The 25,045-nt window shown below is 46.7% G+C and overlaps 2 protein-coding genes across 7 annotated transcripts in view; both read left to right on the forward strand.

The window, feature by feature from the left end:
* Positions 1-25,045, forward strand: part of Hm13 (histocompatibility minor 13) — a 44,450-nt gene that overhangs the window by 14,154 nt on the left and 5,251 nt on the right. For all 6 annotated transcript variants that reach the window (XM_074074509.1, XM_074074508.1, XM_074074510.1 and 3 more), the window contains exons 3-10: positions 1,670-1,752; positions 6,883-6,971; positions 9,672-9,757; positions 9,849-9,974; positions 10,700-10,757; positions 14,091-14,174; positions 16,676-16,712; positions 20,616-20,718. In XM_074074509.1, the coding sequence (XP_073930610.1) occupies positions 1,670-1,752; positions 6,883-6,971; positions 9,672-9,757; positions 9,849-9,974; positions 10,700-10,757; positions 14,091-14,174; positions 16,676-16,712; positions 20,616-20,718 (666 nt within the window). The remainder of the gene's footprint in view (positions 1-1,669; positions 1,753-6,882; positions 6,972-9,671; positions 9,758-9,848; positions 9,975-10,699; positions 10,758-14,090; positions 14,175-16,675; positions 16,713-20,615; positions 20,719-25,045) is intronic.
* On the forward strand, positions 8,182-9,662 carry Mcts2 (MCTS family member 2). The gene has a single exon (XM_020171971.2). It carries the CDS (start codon positions 8,182-8,184, stop codon positions 8,725-8,727), a length of 546 nt encoding a protein of 181 aa, XP_020027560.1. The 3' UTR covers positions 8,728-9,662.

Genomic DNA, 25,045 nt, shown 5'->3' on the forward strand with positions numbered 1-25,045 from the left:
ACTCAGCACTGTTCAACAGCCTCCCCTCCCCTCCCGTCCAGGGTACCATGCTCTCTCTGCTGGGTTATACAGGACCTTCCTCCCTGGACACTCGGCTTCCACTCTTGCCTTGTAGGCTCTTCTACACAGCAGCAGAGGGATCCTCTCAGGCCATCAGATCATGTCTAGTGCTGGCCTGTCTCACTGGTGAATCTGCAGTCTCCTGGCACTGTAGAGGGTGGCTCCCTCTTGCTGCCCAGCTTCATCTCCTTATCCTTTCCCCATGGTCCTTCAGCTCCAGGTTCTCACTATTCCCTGCACACACAAATGAGCACCCATATTTGTACCAGCCCTTCCCTCTGCCTCGGGTGTCTCCCCCGGGTTTCTCCAGTGTGTTCCCTCACTTCAGGGTTCTACTCTAGTGTCCTCCTTTCCAAAGGCTCTCCCTAGCCATCTGTGTGAAACAGCAGCTCTCCCCTTGCATTCTTAACTCCTTGCCCTGCTTTGCTTTCCTAGTGCCTATTACCACCTTATAGTGTATTGTATATCACTGTTTCTTTTGTGATTCTTTCTCCCTCACTGGCACATGAACTCTGGCCTTATTCCTTGCTGCATCCCCAGCATTCAGCATGATGCCCTGCACAAGTAGACAACCAGTAAATGTCTGCTGTATTGCTAGGGGGAGAGGGCGTGTCAAGGAAACAACCCAAGGAAAGTTCCTCTGAGCTGAGAGCTGAGGATGGATGGGTAGAGGTGGCCTAGGTGAGAGAGAAGAGACAGGCAGCCTAACAGCACACACCAGGCCAGTGTGGCTGCAGCATGTAGAATGAGGGCAATGTACAAACCAGGACTGAGCACATCTGCAGCAGCCAGCACAAGGGCCTGCAAGATCAGGTCAAGGATGTGAGCCTTCAGCTTCCTCTGGCAGCAGAGGGAAGCCATCGTGGGGCTTAAAACAGGAGTGGTCCAATCAGACTGATGTTTAAACGACTCTGTAACAGGCGTACATGGGAGCACACCATCCCCACCCCCAGTTAGAGACCATCACAGTACCAAATTCAGAAGAGAGTGCAGCAGATGGGGAGTGATACAGCATAGCCTTCCCTGGATCAAGAATTAACATGACAGTTAGTTTTGGAGCGTTGCAACAGAATGTTTCTTAGTTTTACCTGGCAATAAGATGACAGGAGGCAGCTATCAGGGCCGACTGTCCTAACTTGAAGGGTTGTAGGAAGAGTGGTCAGAAGAGCTGATGTGGAGAGTAGAGCAGCATACCAAGATGTCTTGTAACTAGCATGTCTGCAGCTTTGGTGGCCACTCTAGTAGCTCTCCAGACTTTTGAGCAGGGAGAAGGATACATGGATCAGTGAATTCTAGGTTCTGACAGCTTTCTTGGGTCTCTGCGTAAGACTCCCTCACCCCCCAGGACTACAGTGCAAGACTCTGGGCCCAAACAATATAACTGATGCTCTCTAGATAATGGAGCCACTCAGTGCATTTGGGAGCTTAAAGGTCCACCCTCTTTCCCACAGCTGTAGAAGATAGAGGCCCCCTAGTGTCTGAGATGCTTCCTAAACATCCCCTAACTTCAAAGGCTGAGACTAACCTCCAGAAGAGGCGTGGGGACTCTGGTTTCCTTGTGACCACTGGTAACCCTGACTTCCTGTTTCTTTTTTTTATTTTGCCTCAGATATTCTCCCAGGAGTACATCAACCTCTTGCTGTCCATGTATTTCTTCGTGCTGGGAATCCTGGCCCTGTCCCACACCATCAGGTCAGAAGGCACCTCTGCGGCATTTGAAGCAGCTTTCTCGGGAGCCAGTAAAGGGTCTTGGATATCATGACCATTGGTGTCATTCAGAGCCAGCTGTGAAATCTGGCTATAAAATCTAAGGGAATCTTTTCCTTGTTGCACTGTAGGTGACCTGGGATGAAAACCATAATCTCTCTGGGCCACAGTTTTCTTTTATAAGGACTGATAAGAGTATCCATTTGGGAGAGTTGGTTGTGAATAGTAATATCTTGGTAACTGTCACAGTACTGGGATGGTGATAACCAGTGCACTTTCCAGGCACTAGGCTCAGCTACACTTTGGCTTTTTTCATGAGAGAAACAGTATAGAGAGCATTAAGGAGTGCGGGTTCTGCAATAAACTACCTGACTTTGAATCCAGACTGCCACTTACTAGCCCTGTAACCTTGGGCAAGTTACTTAATCTCTCTGGTCTCAATTTCCTCCTGAATGTGGAAGAAAATAACAGTACCTTCCTCCTGGGGTTATATAGAAAACTTCTAGCATGGTGTCTTGCACTTACTATGTTCAGTAACTGAGGGCTGGGTATGTGGCTTAAGTGGTAGAGTGCCTGCCTTAAAGCACAAGAGCCTGAGTTCAAACCCAGTACCACAAGGGTAAGAAGAAGAAATACAGTCACTGTTACCTTTGTTATTACTACTGTTACTGTTACCTGTGTTAACCTGCCAGACAACCTTATGTGATTAGCTTTTGCTTTTAATGGAAAGTGTAGCCCAGAAGGGGTAGGAAGTTTGCTAGGATCATACAGCTAGTAAGTAATAGAGCCAGGATTCAAACCCAGGTCTGGCCCCAGAGCCAATCCTCTGGGAGAATTCTAGTCCAGTTCCCCAGTCTGAACATGAAGGCCCAAAGAACCTGAGTGATGGCAACAGGCCCAGTCACCTCTGCTTATAGGACAGACCTCTGCACTCATGAGGACCTGGGGCAGGAGTGGGAAGCAGTCATTTTAGGCTCTGGTCCTCTCCTTTACTAGGTGATAAGGACCTTCCTTCCACCCTCTCCCCCACAAGTCTAGCCCATCCCATCCCAGCATCTGCAAGAGGCTTGAGATCCCACTTCTCCTCACAGCCCAACCTCACCACAAAGTGAGAGAATCCAGTATATTTTGAAAGCCATAGTTAGGCTATGTGCTAAGGAATTGACATGTCACTTTATCTCAGCAACCCTGCAAAACAGATGATATCTCCACCCAACTGACCATGCAGGGTATTTTGAACTTCTGTCATTTTGACACCAAAGTCATTTTTTTTTTCCCCATTTAGAGCAATAACTGAGAGACAATGTCCCAAATTTCTTATAGGTTAGCCAATAAACAGTGGTCTGTCTTTAGCCAATTCATAGTTTTTAGTAATATTATCAACAAAAAATAAAACCAGCAGTGGGCTAGGGGGATAGCTTAGTGGTAGAGCACTTGTCTAGCAAGTTTAAAGCTCTGTGTTTGATCCCTAGAACTACAGAAAAAAAGAAAAGAAAAAAACAATAGCAATTAAAACTGCACATGGTAAAATTCACTAACTAGAAACTAACAGAAACTCTGAGGATGTGGCTTAAGTGGTAGAACTCCTGCCTGATAAGCACAGAGCCCTGAGTTCAAATCTCCATGCTGTTCCCCTCACCCCCTCCAGCAGCAGAATAATAATTCTCTCTCTCTCTCTCTCTCTCTCTCTCTCTCTGTATGTGTGTATGTGTGTTTGTGTATGTATGCGCACGCTGAAGGTCAAACCCAGGAGGACCTCATGCATACTAGTCAGGTGCTCTGCCACTTAGCCACATACCCACCCATGAGTCATTTTCTTAATAAAATTTAGAGCCAATAGCCAGGTGCAGTGGGCAACATCTATAATCCCAGCAACTCGGGAGTTTGAATTGGGAGGATCTTAAGTTCAAGGCAAGCCTAGACTATGTTTTAGAACAATAAAATTTGACCTGGGAAAAGTAAAGCTTGTAAAAATAATGGTTGGCTATGGGCAGATGGGTACTCACCACACAGTGTCAAAGCTGTCCGCTGGAAAATTTGATAGTAATCAGAAAATGTCAAATGAAATCGTTAGCATAAATTTTACAGGGAAAAGAACTAAATCCTGTGAAAATTTCATTACAACGGGGGATTCTAATTTAATCATGTTTTTTGGAGAGTTGATCCAAAAATTGAATTGACTCTTCTTCAGTTAAATTGGGTTTTCTTAAGTACCTTCTCAAAAAAAGTTACACTGTCGGAATTTCCATGAGCTGTTTGTTTCTGCAAATTTAAGAATCAGCCATTCCTCAGGATCTACACAACAAGGCCCAAAGTTCTGAAACAGGAAAATCAGGCTTAAAAGGGTTACGTGACTGGTAAGAGCAGAGTGAAGTTTTGAGCCCAGGTCTGTCTCACTCCAAAGCCAGCAAAAATGAAGGGAGGAGAATGCTCAGAGAGGTTGGACTACCCACCTCTCTCCATGAATCTGAGGGTTGTCAGAGGAGAGGCCTGCCAAAAGGCTGAAAGAGCTGAGCCCCAAGCAGTGCCAGCCCAGGCTGCAGTTCTCCTTGGATCTCTACCAGACTCACTCTTCACTCCCTGCCCACCTCAAGTGTCTCTGAGAACAAACCACATCTCAGAGTATTAGGGAGAAGGGACATGACCTGCCTTCACCTTGTGTAGTCACCAGGACTCAAGCTCAGCCAGATCCAGACATCCTCTTGCCAAGAAAGGCTTGGCTTATTTTTATCACCTCTGACTGAGCTAACTGTTGAAGGACAGAGGCCCAATCTGCCACTCCAGGAGGGGAGGGCAACATCTAGTTTCATTAACATTTTGTCTTCTACCCCCCAGAGGAGAAGGGCACCAGGATGTGGCTTCTTAGCAGGAGGCAGTGACTTTTGGTTTGACATGAGTCATTGAGGGCCAGAATGAATGTCTGCCCGCCACAAAAGTATATTCAGAGTAGTTCACCAAGCATTTACAACACACCACCCAAGCACTATGTCTGACGTTGGTGGGATGAAGATGGATGATGAGACAGGACCACTGCTCACATTCACACCTGCCGGGTATCATGACTCTTCCCGTGAATAATACAGCATCCCCTCTTCTCAAAATAAAGACATCAGTCTGCTGGGTATGATAGTGCACACCTGCAATCTCAGCCACTCAGAAGGCTGAGGCAGGAGTATCACAAGTTTGAGGCCAGTCTGGGCAACTTAGTGAGACTCTGCCTCAAAATAAAAAAGGGCTGGGGGTGTAGCTCAGTGGTAGAGCACAGGATTAGCATGTGCCAGACCCTGGATTCAGTCCCCAGCACCAAAAAAAAAAAAATGACATCAATCTAAAAGATTTCATACTTGAAGTTGCAGTTAAGCCCAGAGGGCGCCAAGCACTCACTTAGTCCTCTTAATAATCCTCCAAGAAAGGTACTGTTTAATGTTCAAGAAGAGGAATTGGTTGCACAGTTAAGTAACTTTTCCAAAATCACACCTCGAGTAAGTAGTGGAGCTAGGGTTGGAACCTAGAAGTTTGGCTCCAGAATCCATGCTCTTAACCATCACACTGCTAGTTGAAAAGCAGAGCACCAAGCTCCGAACGAAGGTGGAGAAGGAATAAGCCAGGCTGGGATAAAGGCCTTAGCTCCTCAGGCTGCCTTTCTGCCTCTCCCTGTACCTACACATACACCCTGGCTTCAGACTCCCCCAAAAGTGATGTCAGCAAACTGATCATCCAGCCTCATCCATTCCAGCTTCTGCCTCCCCCTCTTCAGAGCCCTGCCTTAGAAACCCACTCCTGATTCCAGCCCTGAACCTGTTACATCTCTGTCCACAAGACCTCTCTTCATTTATACCACAGCCCCTGCAGTCTATAAGGGATCACTTGTTTGACAAGTTGGGAAACTGAGGTCTGGAGATAGTTTTTGAATCCACATACTTCTCCAAGCCACCATGGATTTAAAAAGAGAACTCCCTTGTGCCTTCCTTTACCATGGTGGTCTGGACATGTCTAGGTTTGCCTTGGTCCCTTTTAGTTGGTAGGATCATTCCTGGATGTGCCCACTTCATTAGCCATTACCAGTCTGATCAAATGTCACCACATGCTTTCAAGCTCATGCTGTAAAGACTGTACCATGATAGAAGCTCACAGTTCTTAAATGTGCCTGCTACAGGCTCAACGCTGGGCTGAGCATCTCACTTCTCAACTTTACACAGAAATCATTGACACAGGTGAGGAAACAAACCCAGGAAGACTCTGCCACTGGTGTGAATCCAAGCCTGAGGCTCTGGATTCAACCTCCAGGACTGAAAAGAAATAGTGAAGTGACAGCCCCTGGACCACATGGCTGGTGTGTGGCAAAGCAAGTTTTAGGGATGGGCTGCTGGGACTGATAGCTATTCCACAATACTGCTACCCCCAAGACCAGGCTGGGCCAAAAGACCTTGGTTTGCTAACTTGCTTTGAAGATGGTCCAGAAAAGAACAATTCACAACTGGTTCCCTGCCTGACTAGGAAGTAGAGCATACTGGATATGAGAGAATGCTTCTAGAGATGAGCCTGGACTGGTCCTGAGCAATAGAGGTCTCATAGTAGGAGTGAATGTGAGGGCTGTGATTAATCTGGCTAATGGATTCCAGCTGCAATTGCAAAATTTCAAGTCTGTTGCTGGAAAGCAGAAAAACATCATAGAGTGGCAAGGGTTGGCTGTCAGGTCATCAGACTTGATGGGTGTGGAAAGGAGTCAAGGAATGCGTTTCTTGACAAGAGACTTTCATATAGGTGCTACATGGACCAGACTTGAGAATGCCTGACTCTCACACGCTTTTACACCAAGTCTATGTGCCTCTGCTTTGCATTTGTTTGGTGGTAACAGAAGCAGTATGAAAATCACTAATTTAGAGATCTAGGTTTGAATCTTGACACAGATAATGGCTCCCTGTGTGTGACCCTGGGAAAGCTATTCTGTAAGGCCTCTGTTTCCATATCTGTAGAGTGGGAACAGTGAAACCTACCTATCAGAGGAGCTGTGAGGGTATCAGAAGATGACAGCAGTAAATGTGTATTGATGGGTTTGTCAACTCTGATTACCCATGGGGGCTGTTTGCCGACTTGCTTTGTCTTTCCTTCCAGCCCCTTCATGAATAAGTTTTTTCCAGCCAACTTCCCAAATCGACAGTATCAGCTGCTCTTCACACAGGGCTCTGGGGAAAACAAGGAAGGTCAGTGTTGCCCACTTCCCCCTTCCCCTGTGATGTGTCATGGCTGTCTTCTCCCCCTTTGTCTCTCCAATACTGGGTTCTCCAAATAGGTGATAGGATGAAAGAAATAGGCTCTGGACTCTCATGGTCTGGGTTCATATCCCACCTCTGCCACACCTAGTCATGGGACTCTGGTGAATGCCTTACCTCTCTGAGCATTGGGTGTTTTTGTTGGGAGTTTTTTTCACCCCAACTACAAAATGAAAATGATGGTGACAATCTAGCACCTTCTTAGGACTGAAAGTAAATGATGAGTGGAAATCATTCAGCACACTGCCTGGCTCATAAAAAATTTTTATTATTGCCCCATGTAAGATTTGAAAAGGAGATTCAATGGTTTTTTTTTTAATTGGTTATCATATGGGTTCTAATATAGTGGCAAGATCATCAGCGGCTTGACCAAATGCAAGGTATTTCTTCTGTAAATTATAAGTTTGTGAAATGCATCACACTCCTCCCGAGCCTAGGAAGGCTTTGTCCCTAGACAGCATCGATATTATGTGATTCTTTTCTGTACCTCTAGTGCATCTGTGCCAAATAAATTATTGGATTTTTTTTTTTTAAAGCTAAGGCTTTTTTTTTTTTTTTTTTTTTTTTTTTTTTTAAACCTCGGGGTCCGCGATCCCAGGTCTCATATGGCCCAACTCCGCCATACTTACGGGTGGCCCTCGGGTCCAGGATGTCGACCATCACTCCACAGTCCAACCAGAAGAACAGGCATCCGGGTCCCTTTAACTATGGTGGGGGGAAGGGAGGGTGTGAGCAAGTCGGCCTCACGTCCAGTTAGAATCATCAGGGCGCACCCGTCTGGGGTTCTCCCCCCCACACACCCTCCCCATGGAGTTGTACGCACCTCTTCCTGCCCGCGGCCCGCCCTTTCCGGTCCCCCATCCCATGGTGAATCGGAAATTGGAAGAAGAGCCGGAAGTTGGGAGAAGAGTCGAATGACCACGGATGTGTTCAGAGAAGCGGAAGTAGTCATATTTTGCGCAGCCGTAAAGTGCGGTTGGCTGGATCACTTTCCGGTTGACTAGATCACTTTCCGGTTGACGACAACGGCCCGACCGGACCATCGGTGCCGGCCTGCCTTGAACGCGGATCTCTGTGGGACCCTTGCCGATTCAAGTTTCCTGTCTATCCTTCCCTGTCGGCATCCCCTTCACCCAAGATCATGTTCAAGAAATTTGATGAAAAGGAAGATGTGTCCAACTGCATCCAGTTGAAAACTTCCGTTATTAAGGGCATTAAGAACCAACTGATAGAGCAGTTTCCAGGTATTGAGCCGTGGCTTAATCAAATCATGCCTAAGAAAGATCCTGTCAAAATAGTCCGATGCCATGAACATATGGAAATCCTTACGGTAAATGGAGAATTGCTGTTTTTCAGACAAAGAAAGGGACCTTTTTATCCAACACTGAGATTACTTCACAAATACCCTTTTATCCTGCCACACCAGCAGGTTGATAAAGGAGCCATCAAATTTGTGCTCAGTGGTGCAAATATCATGTGTCCGGGTTTAACTTCTTCTGGAGCAAAGCTTTACCCTGCTGCAGTAGATACCATTGTGGCAGTCATGGCAGAAGGAAAACAGCATGCCCTGTGTGTCGGAGTCATGAAGATGGCTGCAGAAGACATTGAGAAAGTCAACAAAGGAATCGGCATTGAGAATATCCACTATTTAAATGATGGGCTGTGGCACATGAAGACATATAAGTGAGCCTTAGAAGGAATGCATTGGCTAAATATGGATATTGTGTTGTGTATGTGTTTGTGTCTATGTGTGGCAGCATGAAGACAATGCTTCTGTGGTTATGCTGAATAAATTCAACAGATGCCTTTAAAAAAAAAAAACAGGGTGCCGTTACCACGGGAGAATAGAAATTGGGGGACAAGCAGCCTTTTACTGGGCTCTGGAATCTAACAGGAGTGGCTGTACTCTGTGACCCTGGGCAACCTCCATCACTTCTCTGGGTTTGCTTATTAGGAAGCTTGGAAGCATCGAGAATGGGTCTGACATCAGGATATCTACCAGAGGGTTCCCCACAAGATCAGCCTCAGGGGCTTCCTCCTGCTTTTTCTCTAGGCCTTCATCTCTTAAGCTTCTTCCTCCTCTGCTAGTGAATAAGAATTGCCAGCAACTCTCTTTGATTCCTTTGGTGGCAAAATAGAAATATTCTAGAATGAACTAGAACCTTGCTAAAGACCTGAGCTCAGTGGAAGCTGGCATGGATTGAGCATCCTCTGTGTGCCAGGCATTGTGCTGAGGGCATTATAAGGACCATCTCATTTACTCCCCAAGCAGCCCTATGAGGGAGGTGCTGTTGCCATTTTTACAAATGAGGAAACTAAAACTCAGAGAGGGAACTGTCTCCTCCAGGGTCACCCAGCTATAAGTGGCAGAACTTACGCTTCTAATACCAAGGACCACCTCCCACTGACCCTGCTTTCTCTCTGGGCCTCTGTTCCCTCTGTTCTCTCTTCTAGAAAATTAGGGGGGGTTGGGGTAGCTCCAGTGAGCTCTACCCATCCTAATATCCCCACCAGACTAGGCCTGTGGACCTCTGACCATGCCCATAGCCATGCCCTCCTCCATCCAGGGGCTAAGAGGTGGGAGGGGCAGCCCCACCCTGAGGAGTGGACTTACCTGGCCTCTCTGCCCAGAGATCGTCAACTATGAGTTTGACACTAAGGACCTGGTGTGCCTGGGCCTAAGCAGCATCGTTGGTGTCTGGTACCTGCTGAGAAAGGTAAGTAGCCAGGGCCTGAGGACAAGAGGTGGCTGGGATGACAGGGCAGGGTGGGACACAGCAAGCTGGCGTCACTCCCACCTTTTCCCAGCACTGGATTGCCAATAACCTGTTTGGCCTGGCCTTCTCTCTCAACGGGGTGGAGCTCCTACACCTAAACAACGTCAGCACCGGCTGCATCCTGCTGGGTGGACTCTTCATCTATGATGTCTTCTGGGTGAGTCAATCAGGAATGCCAGGTGTGTGTAGCTCTGGGCACCCCCACTCCTTCCTGCCTCTGGCCCAAGTTGCAGTTATCTAATAGGACCCCAGAGTAGGTCCTCTCTGGACCCGTCTGTGAAATGGAGCCAGAGAGGGCAGACTCCATTTCTTACTGAGAGCCTATTTGGTGCTCAGTGCCTTCATCCATCTTTATGTCTTCCTCACAATAGCCCTCAAAAAGTATTACTTAGTCCTGTGTCTTTACAGCAAGTGAGTTGAGACTTAGAGATATTCAGACAGGGGTAGTAGAATGCTGATGGGTGGCCCAGCAGAGACCTAGCAGGACAGCTGGCTGTGCTCTGGCTGAACACTCATTCCGTGAGGCATCACTGAGAGGTAGAGGTGGGCTCTACCTTGGCACCCTTCCCCTGGCCCCAGGCAGCCATTCTCTTCTTGAGTGGGTGTTGCCTCAGGCCTTTGTCTCTCAGAAAAGGCAGAACCCTGAACAAACAGGCTGCCTTACCTGAGCCAGCAGAGGTCCTTTTCAGACTCCTTCGAAATTCCTCTCTGTTGCCCAGAACCAGCATTAGTGGCTACCTCTCCTCAATTTCAGATCTGCTCTGAGCCCTTGCAGCTCCCTGAGGTCCACTCCTGCAAGAGCAGTGCATCCAGAAGCTAGCAACAACCATTCTTTCTCATCCAACCCCTACCTCCCTTCAGACTGTTTTCTTCTCTTTCCAGGTATTTGGCACCAATGTGATGGTGACAGTGGCCAAATCCTTTGAGGCACCAATAAAATGTAAGTGACACCTTCCCACAATGGAAAAAACCCTGCCCACCTAGCTGGTTCATAGTCCCTGTTTGGGTCAGTATCTCTCCCTTATCCCTTCCCCACATACCTCTTCTGCCAAGCTCATGTGTCTTTCCAGCCTCGTTCTCTACTCTTCATTAAATAATTTGGCTGTCTTCTTGAGCTGCCACCCTCCGTTCCAGCCCTGGCCTTGGCCACTTGGTCAGAATGCATTGTGGTGTGAATTGAGCAGGAATGGGAACAAGCAAGCACAGAGGAAGCATCTAGCAGCCTGTTGTAAGGCCTGCCCAGACTTTCCAAAAGGGGGGACCTCCATGCTGAGAACTGACTGGAACCTGTTAGCACCTGAGTGTCAGCTGCTATCAGTTCCACACCTCATACTGCCTTGATTTTGTTCTTCAGTGTAGACATTGTTCATAAGAAAATCCAACTCAGCCAGACACAGTGGCTCATGCCTGTAATCATAGTTACTTGGGAGGCAGAGATCAGGAGAATCATAGTTCGAAGCCATCCCAGGCAAATAGTTTGTGAGTCCCTATCTCAGAAAAAATACCCAACACAAAACGGGGTTAGCGGAGTGGCTCAAGTGGTAAAGCACCTATCTAGCAAGCATGAGGCCCTGAGTTTAAACCCCAATACCACCAAAAAAGAAAAAATTCCAACTCTGGGGGTTAGGGGTGTGGTTTGGGGGTAAGCACTTATCCAGCTTGCCTGAGGCCATGGGTTTTATCACTTACCACCACAAGAAAAATAAAATCCAACTGTCAACATCTTTAAACAAGAGGGAAATTTGTTATCTCACACTACAGGAAGCTTAGGGATAGGACAGCTGAGGGATAAGTTAGTGACTCTCAGCAGGGCCACCAAGAGCCAAGTTTACTTCTTTCTGTTCCCCCCCCCCCCCCCCGCACCTGACTGTCTTTAGCATGTCCACCTATCCCATAGCTCATCCCTCCAAGGTCTCTAGATGGGACCACGTTTGCGGTTGCTAGCATTAACTTATCACATAGCCATGTCCAGAGGCACAAAGGGGAAGCTGTGCCTCTTTTTTTATCAGGAAGGGATATTTTCCCTCAGTTCTGCCTGCATCCTCTCTCATTTCATTTATCAAAATTGGGTCACAGGCCCAAAGTCCATACTATGCATTAGCAAGACAAATGGGAAAAACATAGTTAGCTTAGAGTTCTGGCCCTAGACTGATCCCGAATCAGCCCCTGTGGTCATCAGACTCAGGGACAGCACAGGTGTGCATGGTAGCAGGGAAGAAGAGAGGAGCCTTGGGACAGTGACAACACTGACTTGTGGCAGTGGGAAGTTGAGGTGAAGTCAGCTCAGGCATCCTTCTCATGGTCCCATTCTCCACTATGGGCATTCTCCACTGGGGTGGGATTCATGGCCTCAGACTGTTACTACATTCTGTAATTCTCCTTCAGTGAAACTAGAGGAAAACACCTTTCTCCCAGCTTTGACCTGAGTAAACTTCCAGGGCTGGCCTGATTCATCTCCGTGGGGAGATAGAGGATGGTAATGATAGACCTGGTGGCAGAGTACATGGCAGCCCCCAAAACCAAGTCTATAAGGAGAGGGAGAATGGTTCTCCAGAGCAAAGAAACAGATGCTTAGCAAGCTTGATGATATTCAGGTCCCAGGAACCTGGGGGCTTGGGAGCCTGGAGAATTTAGCCAAGGTGTCATGAAGGAGGAACACACTTTACCAAGCACACAGGAGCAGTGGGTGTTTGAGAGGATGCATACAGTTTCAGAAAAGGACTGGAGCAGGAAAATGCACAGGAGGACCTGTAAGAAAAGAACAGGGGAGGGTGTGTGTGCCTGAGCTCGGGAGCAGCAGAAAAGAGACTAGGAATGGTGCACAGAGGCCAGATTTGGGGAAGCTAAGGATGCCATGCCTGGGATCTTGGACACTGCCTAGGATGCAGTAAGGGAAATGACAACGCTGTCATGTTGGTTTCTTGGTGCTTAGAATCTGGCTTTCTGACCTATTGCCTTCTGCTAGAACGGGAGCTCGGATACAGAATAGTTAAGGATATACATGCTAGCTGGATATGGTGATTCATGCCTCTAGTCCCAGCCATTTGAGAGACTGAGGCAGGAGAATCATTTGAGCCCAGAAGTTCGAGATCAGCCTAGGTAACATAGCAAGATCCCCTTCTCAAAAAAAGTAAATAAAAGGAAGAAAAAGAGCATATATGGTGAGGTCAGGCTGCTTGGTTTGGATCTCACATCTGCCATTTGCCAACATAGCCTCGGACTCCTTCCACATCTGAAAAAAGGAAATAATTGTGTCCACCACTCAGAATTGAATGGTACCAAGATTGAGAGGATCAAATGAGGAAATCTGTAAATCACTTTGCATTTGAGGTAGCTAGAAGCAGGCAGGAAGCAGGCAGGCAAGGGCATCTCTGTATCTCAGGAAAGCACAAGCTTTGCCAGAGCCCTGTCACACCTCTGTGTATGCACCATTGGCCAAAGTTGAATCGTGTACCTTCCGCCTCTGCATGGAAGTTGGAAATTTGGAGAACAGGATTGTCCTGATTGGCATGGCCATAGCCACACTTAAACCATCACCTGGGAAGACTGCCCATACAAAGTCAGGATAGGAGTAGTAAAAGGAGGGGCAGGACAGCAGTTAACAATGTGTACAAGTCATCTAATCCTCACTACAACCCTGTGGGGTCACTTCTGTTACGATACGCATTTTATCAATGAGAAAACTAAAGCAGTCGAGTAAACTATACAGAGTCAGATGGCAGAGCCAGGCTTCAGGCCACTTGTGACTGCACCCTTTCCACAAGACCTTGTAATGAAATCCAAGGACAGCTACCTCTTGCTATCACTGGACAAAGAGGGAGTCACTGGAGAGAAATGCCTCCCTCTAAACAAACTGCAGCAAGAATTTGAGTGAGGGGCTTTAAGCAAGGAGTAGTAGGTATGTGGTCTTTTCTTCTTCAGCACATATAGAAGTAGCCCACTTCTATATATATATTTGCTTCACAGCAAAGGCACTTTTTCTACCTCAGCCATAGTCACTGTGGCTTTGCTCCATTGAGCCAAAGACTTACGTAGCTATAAACAGGGTATTGAAATTGTATGGTGTATGTTATCTTTGGCTAGATAACCCTAAATTCCTCCCGTCTCTAAACAGCTGTGATTCCAGATAGAAACATTGTCTGTCAGCCTGTGAACTTCCCCATCACCCCCAAAACAAAAATGTGTGGGTGTCATACATTTCCGGGGTGAGAGGCTGGAAGCCTGAGTAATCTGGGCTCCAGCCAACTCCTCCCACCCCTACCTCCTGTTGCAGTGGTGTTTCCCCAGGACTTGCTGGAGAAGGGCCTGGAAGCAGACAACTTTGCCATGTTGGGACTTGGAGACATCGTCATTCCAGGTGATGGCTGGGGACGAGGCTGTAGCTGGAGGGCTGGAGAGGTATTTTCTGGAACAAGGATGAGTATTATGGAACAGACAGCCTTACCTGTTGAGAAAGGGTTGGTGAAGGATTTTATCTTAACAAACATTGTAGCGTAGCAGTTATACGCCAGGCCCCGAGCTGGGCCCTGGATGGACAACAGTAAGCAAGACTGTCCTCACAGAACTTCTAGTCCAGATAAGCTGATTTACTCTAAAACTACAAAAGTACATAATGACAGAGGAGATCCAATCTGGGAAAAAGCCTATTCTGTGACAAGTGACAGCCTCAGAGGACACTCTTCACACATACATACATACACACACCCCCCCTTTCCTGGTGTTTCCAAGTGCTAGAGGTGTCCTAAAACTGCCATCAACCCCTTGTTTCAGTCCCGTATTGAGAAGGCTTCAGGGAGAACACACAACACATTGTGTGTGCAAATGTGGGCTTTTTTGGGGGGAGGAGATAGATTCATTGTACATTTATGTACACTTTTGGCAGAAGGACATGTGTACATACTGCTTGTTGTCACAAGCTGGGCTTTGAGCCCCTCTGTCATTGTGCCCATGGATATGGCACAGAGACCCTGTCCACAGTCCCAATCATAGTGTACATACCACTCGTCAACAGCCGTGCCTTGCCTTGGAGTATTAGCACCCCAGATTCCCAGTCAAGAGACTCGGGGCAGGGTTGGTGGAGTAGCCCAAGTGATAGAATGCTTGCCTACTGCCTAGCAAGCACAAGGCTCTGAGTTCAAACCTCAATACTGAAAAAAAAAAGACTCAGGGCAAAGTTGAGCTGCCACTCAGACTGCAGACCTGGGTCCAATCTCTGAGTATGCTTGATTCTCTAGTCTCAGGCCCAGAGTTAGAAGGTTCAAAGCTTACTATAAAGTTTAGAGCAAATTAAAAGCCTACTTATTGGGCTGGAGACATAATTCAAGTGGTAGAGCGCTTTCCTAGCCCTGAGTTCAAATCCCAGTATCACCAAAAAAAAAAAGCCAGCTCACTTTCCAGTGTAGGAAGAAATAACAATTGTAAAAACCTAGGATGGTATAGGCCCTTCATTTTGTGATGCTTTCATCTGTGACATGTATGCAAGTGAAGCTGAGGCTTTCCCTGCTTCATCACTAAGGAAACAGACACTCGGAAGTGAAGGGACTAATAGACATTCACATACTTGTAATCAGCAAGGCCAGGACTCAGAGCAAGTCTGTCTGACTGCAAAAAAGGTTATGCTGTAAGGCTAGTGGAGTGGCTCAAGTGTTAGAGTATCTGTCTAGCATATACAAGGCCCTGAGTTCAACTCTCAGTATTGCAAAAACAGTTGTACTCTAGAGGGCTGGAGTATAGTTTAGTGTAAGGTTCTGGGTTCTATCCCCAGCACCACTAAAAAAAGCCACCCATTCTGTACCAAGCGAGGTGCTGGGGACTTTTGTATGTTGTTGTTACTGCTCCAGCAGCCCAAGGAAATAGAGGATATTTCCATTTTCCAGATGAGGAAATTGAGATTCAAAGAGATGGATCCTGTCCAAAGCTCTGGCTTTGATCCCCAGTACTACAAAGAGAGCTGAGGGGAGGGAGAGAGAGATGGTTCCACTTGCCTTGAAGCCTGGGTTTGAACCCAAGTGTTTCCATGATTCTAGGTGCTGTAAGGCAGGGAGGCTGTTTTCCCAGACACAGCTCTCTCACACAGAACTGGAATCCTATAAAGTATTTGGTTCACTTTTCAGGGGATGATTTTTCACAGGTAGTCAGTGACAGACTTCCCCAATGTCCTTGGTAGTCATAGTTCTGGGCTTCAGAGATGCACAGACTATCTCCACATATCTAACCTTCTTGTATTCATGTATATCTCCAAATCTTTGAGCAGTCACCATAATTTAAGTTGACTGCACCCTCACCCAGCCATAGTGGAGAATTGTTTTGAAGACTAGATAAGCTGGTAGAAGTGACCATTCCTTGCAGAGCTCCAAGCCCTGGGTTGGTTGGAGAACAGTTTTTAGCCGCCAGAGGTCACTAAGTTTTCCCACTTTGTTGAAGGGCAGCATTGGTCTGCTCTCTACCTACCAGCTCTCTTCTCACACATTCTTCATAAAGGGCTAATTCATTTCCCTCTTTAAAATTAATCATAGGTTATTCTCATTCTCTCACATACATACCACCCCTGGGCTGAGCTCTCTTGGGTTCGTTTATCCCTGCATTGCCTTCAGTGCACATTTGGGGTAGAAGACCCAGGGTGACAGCCTGATGCTGTGATGTCTGGTGAATGTAGTTCCAGGCCAAAGCAAAGCTCCAGGACTTTGCTTTTGTTCTAGAGAAACAGGATTTCAGCAGATGTTTGGCAGTGATGGCTATCCCCTTGGCCCCTGATGATGACTCCATGACTAGGACACCAGTTGAGGGCCAGGCCCAATCTCACATTAGTTCACTGTCCTCCTTTCTTGCTACCCTCTGACACTGGCTTTTTCCCCACAGGGATCTTCATTGCCCTGCTGCTGCGTTTTGACATCAGGTAAGTGAGGGAGGATCTACCCTGGACTAGGTTTCTCCTGGGATTCACCAGCAACTTTCAAGAGCCAACTTAGGGGACCAGACCCTCCACGCCTTAGCAACCAGAGCAATTCTGATTTCACCTGCATTCTGAAGTTCTAAATGTTCCTAGAGTCTGTGGCCCAAAAGTTTTTTTTTTTTTCCTTTTATTATTCATATGTGCATACAAGGCTTGGGTCATTTCTCCCCCCTGCCCCCACCCCCTCCCTTACCACCTACTCCACCCCCTCCCTCTCCCCCCCACTCCCTCAATACCCAGCAGAAACTATTTTGCCCTTATTTCTAATTTTGTTGTAGAGAGAGTATAAGCAATAACAGGAAGGAACAAGGGTTTTTGCTGGTTGAGATAAGGATAGCTATACAGGGCATTGACTCACATTGATTTCCTGTGTGGGGGTGTTACCTTCTAGGTTAATTCTTTTTGATCTAACCTTTTCTCTAGTTCCTGGTCCCCTTTTCCTATTGGCCTCAGTTGCTTTTAAGGTATCTGCTTTAGTTTCTCTGTGTTAAGGGCAACAAATGATAGCTAATTTTTTAGGTGTCTTACCTATTCTCACTCTTCCCTTGTGTGCTCTCACTTTTATCATGTGCTCAAAGTCCAATCCCATTGTTGTGTTTGCCCTTGATCTAATGTCCACATATGAGGGAGAACATACGATTTTTGGTCTTTTGGGCCAGGCTAACCTCACTCAGAATGATGTTCTCCAATTCCATCCATTTACCAGCGAATGATAACATTTCATTCTTCTTCATGGCTGCATAAAATTCCATTGTGTATAGATACCACATTTTCTTAATCTATTCGTCAGTGGTGGGGCATCTTGGCTGTTTCCATAACTTGGCTATTGTGAATAGTGCCGCAATAAACATGGGTGTGCAGGTGCCTCTGGAGTAACCTGTGTCACAGTCTTTTGGGTATATCCCCAAGAGTGGTATTGCTGAATCAAATGGTAGATCCATGTCTGGCTTTTTAAATAGCCTCCAAATTTTTTTCCAGAGTGGTTGTACTAGTCTACATTCCCACCAACAGTGTAAGAGGGTTCCTTTTTCCCCACATCCTCGCCAACACCTGTTGGTGGTGGTGTTGCTGATGATGGCTATTCTAACAGGGGTGAGGTGGAATCTTAGTGTGGTTTTAATTTGCATTTCCTTTATTGCTAGAGATGGTGAGCATTTTTTCATGTGTTTTTTGGCCATTTGAATTTCTTCTTTTGAGAAAGTTCTGTTTAGTTCACATGCCCATTTCTTTATTGGTTCATTAGTTTTGGGAGAATTTAGTTTTTTAAGTTCCCTGTATATTCTGGTTACCAGTCCTTTGTCTGATGTATAGTTGGCAAATATTTTCTCCCACTCTGTGGGTGTTCTCTTCAGTTTAGGGACCATTTCTTTTGATGAACAGAAGCTTTTTAGCTTTATGAAGTCCCATTTATCTATGCTATCTCTTAGTTGCTGTGCTGCTGGGGGGCCCAAAAGTTTTTTAAAGTTAAAAGTCACAAGCCAAGAGATAAACTCAGGAAGTCCTAGTAGTACTTGTAGTGCTTTCTCCCTGCACCCCTGGCAAGCAGCCTAGACTTGCTGAGCCTCAGGTTCCTCATCCTGATGTGGAGGTAAGTAAGCATTCCTCCCTCAGGGATACTGTGACAGTCTGGAGAGAGTGCTGAGTGCAGGCTGACCTCTGTAGTTCAGGGGAAGGCCTACTTCAGCCATTGTCATCTCTACCTGGAGTTAGGTCACCACGTCCCAACTGTTACCTGCACTCTCATTTCTCAGATTTTTTTTTCATTTTATTGTAGAAAATGAACACAGGGCTGGGGTGTGGCTGAGTGGTAGAGCACTTGCCCAGTAGGCACAAGGCTCAGAGTCCATCCCCAGCACCACAGAAGAGAGAGAGAAAGAAGGGGCCAACTGGCCACCTTGGGTTACCACTTACAGCAGAAAAGCTACCATCCAGGCTGGCAGAGTGGTTAAAGTGGCAGAGCACCTGCCTAGCAAGTGTGAGGCCCTGAGTTCAAACCCCAGTACTGCCAAAAAAAGAAAGAAAGAAAAATTCATTCGACTGAATGTATCTGGGCACTCGTGTACTTTCAATGCTCAGTTAGCCCAGCCAGGTCTTGCTATGTATATTGCTATTTGAAGTAGTTTTGAACTTAATTTCATCATGCCTGTGATTGCAAAAACGGTAGTAGTGTTGACAGTGGTGATGAGAATCTCAGTATAGTGTCACTGAAATACAGTTTTCAGGGCTGCGATGTAGCTTAGTGTTACAACACATGCTTGGCCTGAACATGGCCCTAGGTTTCATCCCCAACACAGCAATAAAAGGAAACTAATTTTCATGTGAGACAACTTCTCTCTAATCATAGATATCTGTTTTGGGAGGATTGTTGTTTTTGGTTTTTGAGATGGAGTCTCACTGTTTAGCCCACTCTCAAACTCTAAATCCTCCTGCTTAGCTAAGCCTCCTGAGTGCCACCAGGATTACAGATATGCACCACCACACCTGCCTTTTTGTTTTGGGGGTTCTTTGTTGGTTGGTTCGTTGGGGGTTTTTTATTTGTTTTTCAGTGCTGGAATTCAAACCAAAGGTCTTGAGCATGCTAAGCAGGCACTATACCACTGGAGCTACTCCCCCAACCCCAATATCTGGGTTCTTTGTATAGTGTCCCATGAGCACATAGGCTTACAGACAGACACCTTTGGAAGGACTTTGGACAGTTAGTAAGTAGAGGTGCATCTAAACCAACCACCAGTACCCAGGCTGTCAAGATAACACAGAGAAACCTACTAAAGTCCCTGACTTATCTGCTGCAGACACAGACTCAGCTCTCAGCACCCCAGAGGCAGAAGACCTTCCTCACCTGGGCTTACAAGATAACCAGGCCTTCAGAGTGACTCCAGAATTGGTGGTTTCCAAAAGGAATCATTTACACACAGCTGTCACAGCACAGTAGCTGTTGGTGTCCTCAGAGCTCAGGCTCAGAAGCAGCCAGAGTGGCTAGATGCTGTTGGCTCAGACCTATAATCCTTGCTAGTCAGAAGGCAGAGATTAAGAGGATGGTGGTTCAAAGCCAGCCCTAGGCAAATAGTTCATGAGACCCCATCTTGAAAAAAACCCATCACAAAAAAAGGACTGGCAGAGTGGCTCAAGGTGTAGGCCCTGAGTTCAAACCCCAGTATCACCAAAAAAAAAAAAAAAAAAAAAAAACAGCTAGGGCAAGGAGAGAGGGAGTCAAAAGTACTCAAAATACAAATGTTAACCAAGCCTGTAGTGCTTTGTAGGCACTGTTCCAGATGCTGGGGACACACAGGTTATGCAGCTAACATTGTAAAGGGAAGCCAGGTAACAGCAGTGTCAGGTTGCATGTGATTCATAGATTCTGAAGCTGATCTTGGATAAATTACTTCCAGGAAGCCACTGGCATTTTATCCATGCAGTCAGCATCTATTTAGTGCCCACACATAAGTTACTGAACTATTGCATACACCATGCTTAAAAGTGGAAGATTTTTATGCTGCCTAAAGCCTTTTTTTTTTTTTTTTTTTTTTTTTGGCAGCACTTCGTAGCTAGGATTCAGGCATTGCCCAGTGCTGACTACAGTCTTAGACCACTGTTCCAGGTTATAATATTTGATAGTCATAACCACCAAGGAATTACACTCGTTTTTTTAGACAAACTGAGCCTGAGAGAAGGAAACTGCCTTATCCAAAGACACCTACCTGGGAGCAGTAGCAGACTGTATACCCCCTTGAGACTACCAGCCCAGAGCTCTCAGTTACCCCCCACATCTGTAGTGTCTTCCCCAGAAGGAACGTTGGCTACTTCAGGCTCTATGTCTAACCCTTCTTCTTCCCACTTTCCCTGCAGCTTAAAGAAGAACACCCACACCTACTTCTACACCAGCTTTGCTGCCTACATCTTTGGCCTGGGCCTTACCATCTCCATCATGCATATCTTCAAGCATGCCCAGGTTAGCAGGACTGTCCTTGGTGTGTGTGGAATGCTTTGCTGCAAGTATCAAGACTTACAAAGGGTTTGTTTGTCATGTACTCAAGCACTCAGCTGTGGATGTTCCCCAGTGGGATCAGTAGTCATGTCCATGATTCTTTTGACCTTTTGCTTGTGGTAGTAGTGTGGCTACCACTGCTCCAAGTAGCACATATACTTCACTGGCAAGAAGGACCAAAAAGCAACCAGGTGCAGTGGCCCATGCCTATAATCTGAACTACTCAGGAAGATCAAAGTTCAGGACCAGCATAAGCAAAAAGTTCAGGAGACCCCCCCCCACCATCTTGACCAATAAAAAGCTGGGGGCTGGCAGAATGGCTTAAGTGGTGGGGCACCTGTCTAGCAAGCATGAGACCCTGCCAAAAAAAAAAAACTGGGCATGGTGATGTGGGCCTGTCATCCCAGCTATGCAGGAAGAATAAGTAGGCGAATGAAGGCTGGCCTGGGCATAAACACAAGATCCTCTCTCAAAATAACCAAAGCAAAGAGGGTTGGGGGGGTGGCTCAAATGGTAGAGTGTACCAGCCAGTAAGCCAAAACCCTGAGTTCAAACCCTATCACCACAAAAAAAAAAAAAAAGAAAGGAGTAAGAAGTAAAAAGCATTCTAGTTACACTGTTGTCTTAGGAAGGCAGGAACTTTCCCACACCCTCTATCCTCTCAGCAGATTTTTGCCCACATCTCATTGACCAGATAGATCAGTGTCACGTGGCTACCCTCGCCGCAAGAGGAGAGTCAGGAAGAGGAGTTGGCTTCCCTGGCTCAATGGTGGGGCAGATAGAACAGGATTAGGTGGGTGTTAGGTTTTTTAGTGCAGTTGTACCCCGACCACCACCACCAAGTCAGCTAAGGTGCCCTCCTCCTACTGCTGTGATGGGTGCTGGGTGCCGGGCCACCACTGAGTGAGCAGTGCAAAATGAAGTCTAAGAGCCACCAGTGGCTTGGAGAGGAGAAAGCTGGGAGGGAACAGAAGTGTACAGGATGGCTGCCTCTGCTGGCAGTAGGAAGAGCTCTTGTTTGCTAAGCACATCCCACGTGTCAGGCTCTGTGTTCATAAGGGTCCTTGTGAACAGATGAAGAACCTGGAGTCCAGGCGCCATGCAGTGAGCATGTAGTAGAGCCAGGATTCAAGCCTGGGTTAGTGTATAAACCAGGCCCAGGCTCTGCAGCCTTGGCCATAGGAAAGGCAGCCTGGAATGGAGGCTAAGGAAAACCTGTTTAAAACTCTGTCCTCTCTGTGGGACTCTGGACAGGTTGTCAAAGTTTTGCTTAGTTTTCCTCATTTAATAATAAGAACAGAAGTTGCTATAAGCAAAATACTAGGCCGGAAGCTGGTAGCTCATACCTGTAATCCTAGCTGCTTGGGAGGGTGATATTGGGAGGCTTGTAGTATGAGGCCTCCCAAATAGTTCACAGAACTCCATCTCCAAAATAATCAGAGCAAAGTGTACTGGAGGTGTGAGTCAAGCTGTAGAGTGCTGCTTTGCAAATACGAAGACCTGAGTTCAAGCTCTAGTCACACCAAAAAAAGAAAATACTCAGAACTGTGCCTGCCCCAGGTAGTACTACAATAATACCTCCTTCCCCATCCCTCACACAGTTTCATTTTCTGTTTTTATTTTTCAAATTTAATTTATTTTAATTAGCATATAATTATTCTACAAATAAAAATTTAGATTTTTTTTTAAAAACTGTGGTTTGAACTCAGGGCTTAATGCTTGCTAAACAGACACTACCATCTGAGCCACACTTTCAGCCCTTTTTGCTGTGGTTCTTTTGGAGATGGGACGTCGCTTTTTGCCCAGGCCTGCCTGGATCATGATCCTCTTACTTAAAGCTTCCCTCTGTCTCTGAAACAAGTGCATGCTCCCACACCTTGTTAAGAATGGGGATCTCAGGGCTGGAGTAGTGGCTCAAGTGGCAGAGCGATTGCCTAGCAAGTATGAAGCCTTGAGTTCAAACCTCAGCAGTACCTCCAAAAAAATCTGGTGGGGATGGTGGAGTGGCTTAGGCGGAAAGAGCACTACTAGCAAGCATGAGCCCCTGAGTTCAAACCCCAGTGCCAAAAAAAGAGTGGGAGAGACTCATAAACCTTGTTTTGTTTTGTTCTGCTGGTACTGGGGTTTGAACTCAGGGTTTGCTAGCACCTTGCTAGGCAGGTGCTCTACCACTTGAGCCACTCCACCAGCTCTTTTTGTGTTGGGTATTTTTTGCAAGATACAGTCTCAAGACCTATTTGCCTGGGCTGGCTTTGAACCATGATCCTCCTGATTTCTGCCTTCTGAGTAGCTAGGATTACAGGCGTGAGCCACCAGCATCAAACCTCACAAACTTTTCTGCCTGGGCTTGCCTAAAATCATGATCCTCATCATCTTAACCTCTCAAGTAGTTTAGGATTGCAGGCGTGAGCCTCTGGTGCCCAGCTAACAATTCACAATCTTTCAGTTTCATGCCATTCTGAGTATCATGATGGACTTTCTCACCATCTCATGTGAGCCATCCCTTTGTCCAGCATATCCACACTATAGACATACACTCCCTGCCCATTAGTCAGTGGCCATCTCACATACAGACAGGATACAGTACTATCCAGAGTTTCATGTATCCCTGGGGTCTTGGACTTATTGTTCCCCTTTCCTGCCCTCCCCTCCGAGGTGCCCAGCCACACAGGAGTTGCCTTGGAATTAATCACAAGATCTGTTTATTGATCATTCTGTGCCAGACACCAAGCTAAACTTACAGAAGGTCCAAGTCCCCTAGCCCATAGGTAGAAAAACCAAGAATGCTTGTAGGACCACTTCTCACGCAGTTCTGCTTCAGATTGCCTCAGAAGCTGCAGAAAGTGGCATGCACTCACAAGCAGATGGCAGACAACAAGTGCACCTGGGTTGAGGGACTAGTTTAGAGACCTTTAGGAGGTCTCGGCTGCAGCTCTCTGTTCCATGTTGTCCAAGCCCAGAGTGATTTCCCTGGCAGCCACCAGGTGGCACGCTTGCCTTCCCAGGTGCCACAGAGGAAGATTCCATTCTGAGCTCTCACATGCAGGTAACATCCTCTCTTTTGTGGGGGAAACCGTAGCCCTGGGAGGACAGGTCACAGCAGGCTGAGCTGGGCCCTGGCTGAAACCCTGGACTGGATTCTTGACCCCTAGGCCTAAAACTGTGCTACTCCTCAGCTCTTCTCTCCAGTCATCCAAGTGATCATCTCCCTAAAAATCACTGGGAAGGGAATCCACTGCTGAAGGAGAACCTGTTGTCTTCTCCAAGATACAGCCAGCATTGCCAGCATTGCTCTAGATAGGAGTCACCTCTGTGACCTCCGTGAGGCCGTACACTTATTTATCCTTTTGCAGAAACCTGATCCAAACCAGGAAGCTAGCAACCCCCTTTAGGAAGGCCAGTGAAGATGATCAGGTATAACATCCTTGTCACACAGAGGGGGAGGCAAGCCTAAAGAGGGAAATAGTTTAAGCATGGACACACATCAAAGCCAAGTCCCAGTGGAAAGCTAGAAACTTTGACCCCCAGCTCAGTTTTCTGAGCTGTACATCCCACCTTCTCCTTAGCTGACTATGACAAGGTTCCCTGGTGCCTTGAGAAGAAAGAAAATGATACAGGCTTGTATCCCTCTGATAATAGCAAACTTGCCACCTCCCAGAGGAGCCTTTCCTCATGGGCCTGTGGCACCCAGCTCTCTGATGAGAAGGCTACACCCACCCTCCCCTCCATTTTGCCCAGTCTGGCTTCAGTGAAAAGCATGCACTGCGCCCAGAGGCAGAGGAGTATTGGTCCAAATCCTGACCAGTTACATCATTTTACACGGGTCCTTCTCCCTCCTCTGACACTGTTTACTCACTTATTAAATGGGTATGATGTCTGCTTTTATTATTTTCTTTTTTACTGTTTTTGAATGTTTATTTTGTTCTATTTCTAGGTTTTTGTTGTTGATTTTGTTTCTGTTTTTGTTTTTTGTGGCAGTGCTGGGGATCAAATCCAGGGCCTCATTCATAGTAGGCAAGCACTCTACCTTATCCCTTTTGTCTACCTTCTTGATTTGAAAGCTTACATTATGGTTTTCAAATCTTTCCTATTTTCTCATGAATTTGTTTAGGGTTATATGTTTTCCTCTGAGTACCACTTTGGCTGCTTCTCACAGGTTTTGGAGTAGACCTTTGTCACTGTGATTTTTTTTGGTTTCAGCCCAAAGCCTAGCTCACAGCAAAGATCCAATGTGGGAGAAGCAAAGCTGCCCAGACTCAAGTCCCAGCTTAGCCACTTACGCAAGTCATCC

The sequence above is a fragment of the Castor canadensis genome, chromosome 5 (assembly GCF_047511655.1).
Source record: "Castor canadensis chromosome 5, mCasCan1.hap1v2, whole genome shotgun sequence".
Classification (NCBI taxonomy): domain Eukaryota; kingdom Metazoa; phylum Chordata; class Mammalia; order Rodentia; family Castoridae; genus Castor; species Castor canadensis.

Excerpts from the sequence above, each read along its gene's own strand:
- Mcts2 (XM_020171971.2), top strand. The coding sequence starts at position 8,182 with ATGTTCAAGAAATTTGATGAAAAGGAAGATGTGTCCAACTGCATCCAG.